This window comes from Vollenhovia emeryi, unplaced genomic scaffold, assembly GCF_000949405.1.
Source record: "Vollenhovia emeryi isolate VEMERY1.0 unplaced genomic scaffold, V.emery_V1.0 DF940261.1, whole genome shotgun sequence".
Classification (NCBI taxonomy): domain Eukaryota; kingdom Metazoa; phylum Arthropoda; class Insecta; order Hymenoptera; family Formicidae; genus Vollenhovia; species Vollenhovia emeryi.
This window is the reverse complement of record NW_011966105.1, coordinates 10,132-11,221: the sequence shown is the minus strand read 5'-3', so window position 1 is coordinate 11,221 and position 1,090 is coordinate 10,132. Positions and strand designations below refer to the sequence as shown.

At 33.4% G+C, this 1,090-nt stretch overlaps 1 protein-coding gene across 1 annotated transcript in view; it reads right to left on the bottom strand.

Annotated features, from left to right (window-relative positions):
* The window catches only part of LOC105556177 (fatty acid synthase-like), a gene marked incomplete at its 3' end in the record, with an annotated part of 14,582 nt that overhangs the window by 3,367 nt on the left and 10,125 nt on the right, over positions 1-1,090 (bottom strand). Inside the window, exons 8-9 of the mRNA XM_012003258.1 lie at positions 195-1,023; positions 65-123 (exon numbers count right to left, since the gene is read on the bottom strand). Coding sequence (XP_011858648.1) covers positions 65-123; positions 195-1,023 — 888 coding nt within the window. The remainder of the gene's footprint in view (positions 1-64; positions 124-194; positions 1,024-1,090) is intronic.

The window sequence follows — 1,090 nt, the reverse complement described above, 5'->3', positions numbered from 1 at the left end:
TTCCCTTCGAAATGAGCTATTATATTTTTTCATCGTGCCTATATTATAGATTTTCGACAATTACAAAAAATGAATTCGGTATCTCACACACAGGGACTAACCTCGATGTATAAGGATTTATAACTATTTAAAGTAAATACTTATGTTAGATATTTATATTAAATTATATATTAGCTAATTATAAAATTACATACCCATAATATGAGCAACTGTTTCATAAACATTCATTGATCCGCCAATACTTGCTTTTTCAGCAACAACCATGCTGCTTACAACAGGTCGATTTTGTAATAAAAATATCTCTAATGTTTCTAAACAAGAGGATATTTGTTGTTGCAATGTACCTCCAATAACAAGCTCTTTATTGTCTTCTTGCATATCTGCAACAAGTCCAACATCACCAATAGCACCCCATTGTATTGCTAAACCGTGTAATCCTTCTTTCATCCTTTTTTCACAGATTCTCTCCATTATGGAGTTAGCCATCCCATAATTTGTTTGACCTGCGTTTCCTCTTCCACATGAAACGGAAGAGAAAACAACAAAATATTGAAGTTGTGGGCAGATTATCCTCGACAACTCATCCATTGTTTTTGTCATCCAAGCTTTCGACTTGAACGAATCCTCAAATGTTTGTTGTGACTGATTTTGAAATACGCAATCTTTTAGCACAACTGCAAGATTAAATATAGCGTCGACTGGTGCTCTTGCTTCAGCTAATTTTAATATAGATTCACAATCCTCATGTTTTGAAGTATCATCGATTGTAACAATCTGTATATTCACACCATCAGATTGCCACAACTTTACTCTTGATTGTTGGTAACCATTTCTTATCCCGGTTCGTGAGGTCAATACTAAATTTTTTGCACCACGAAGAATTAACCAATTTGCTAATTCTAAACCAAAACCACCTAATCCGCCCAAAATAATATAACACTTATGTTCCAGACAATAAAAGCGTGGATGTGCGAGTAGAGGGGCATCCAGGGGTTCATCTTCTTTATGAATTTTTATTATTACCTAAAAATAATCAGTTAAAATATAATCATTCAAATTCCTAGAATATTATCTGCTTACCATTATACAT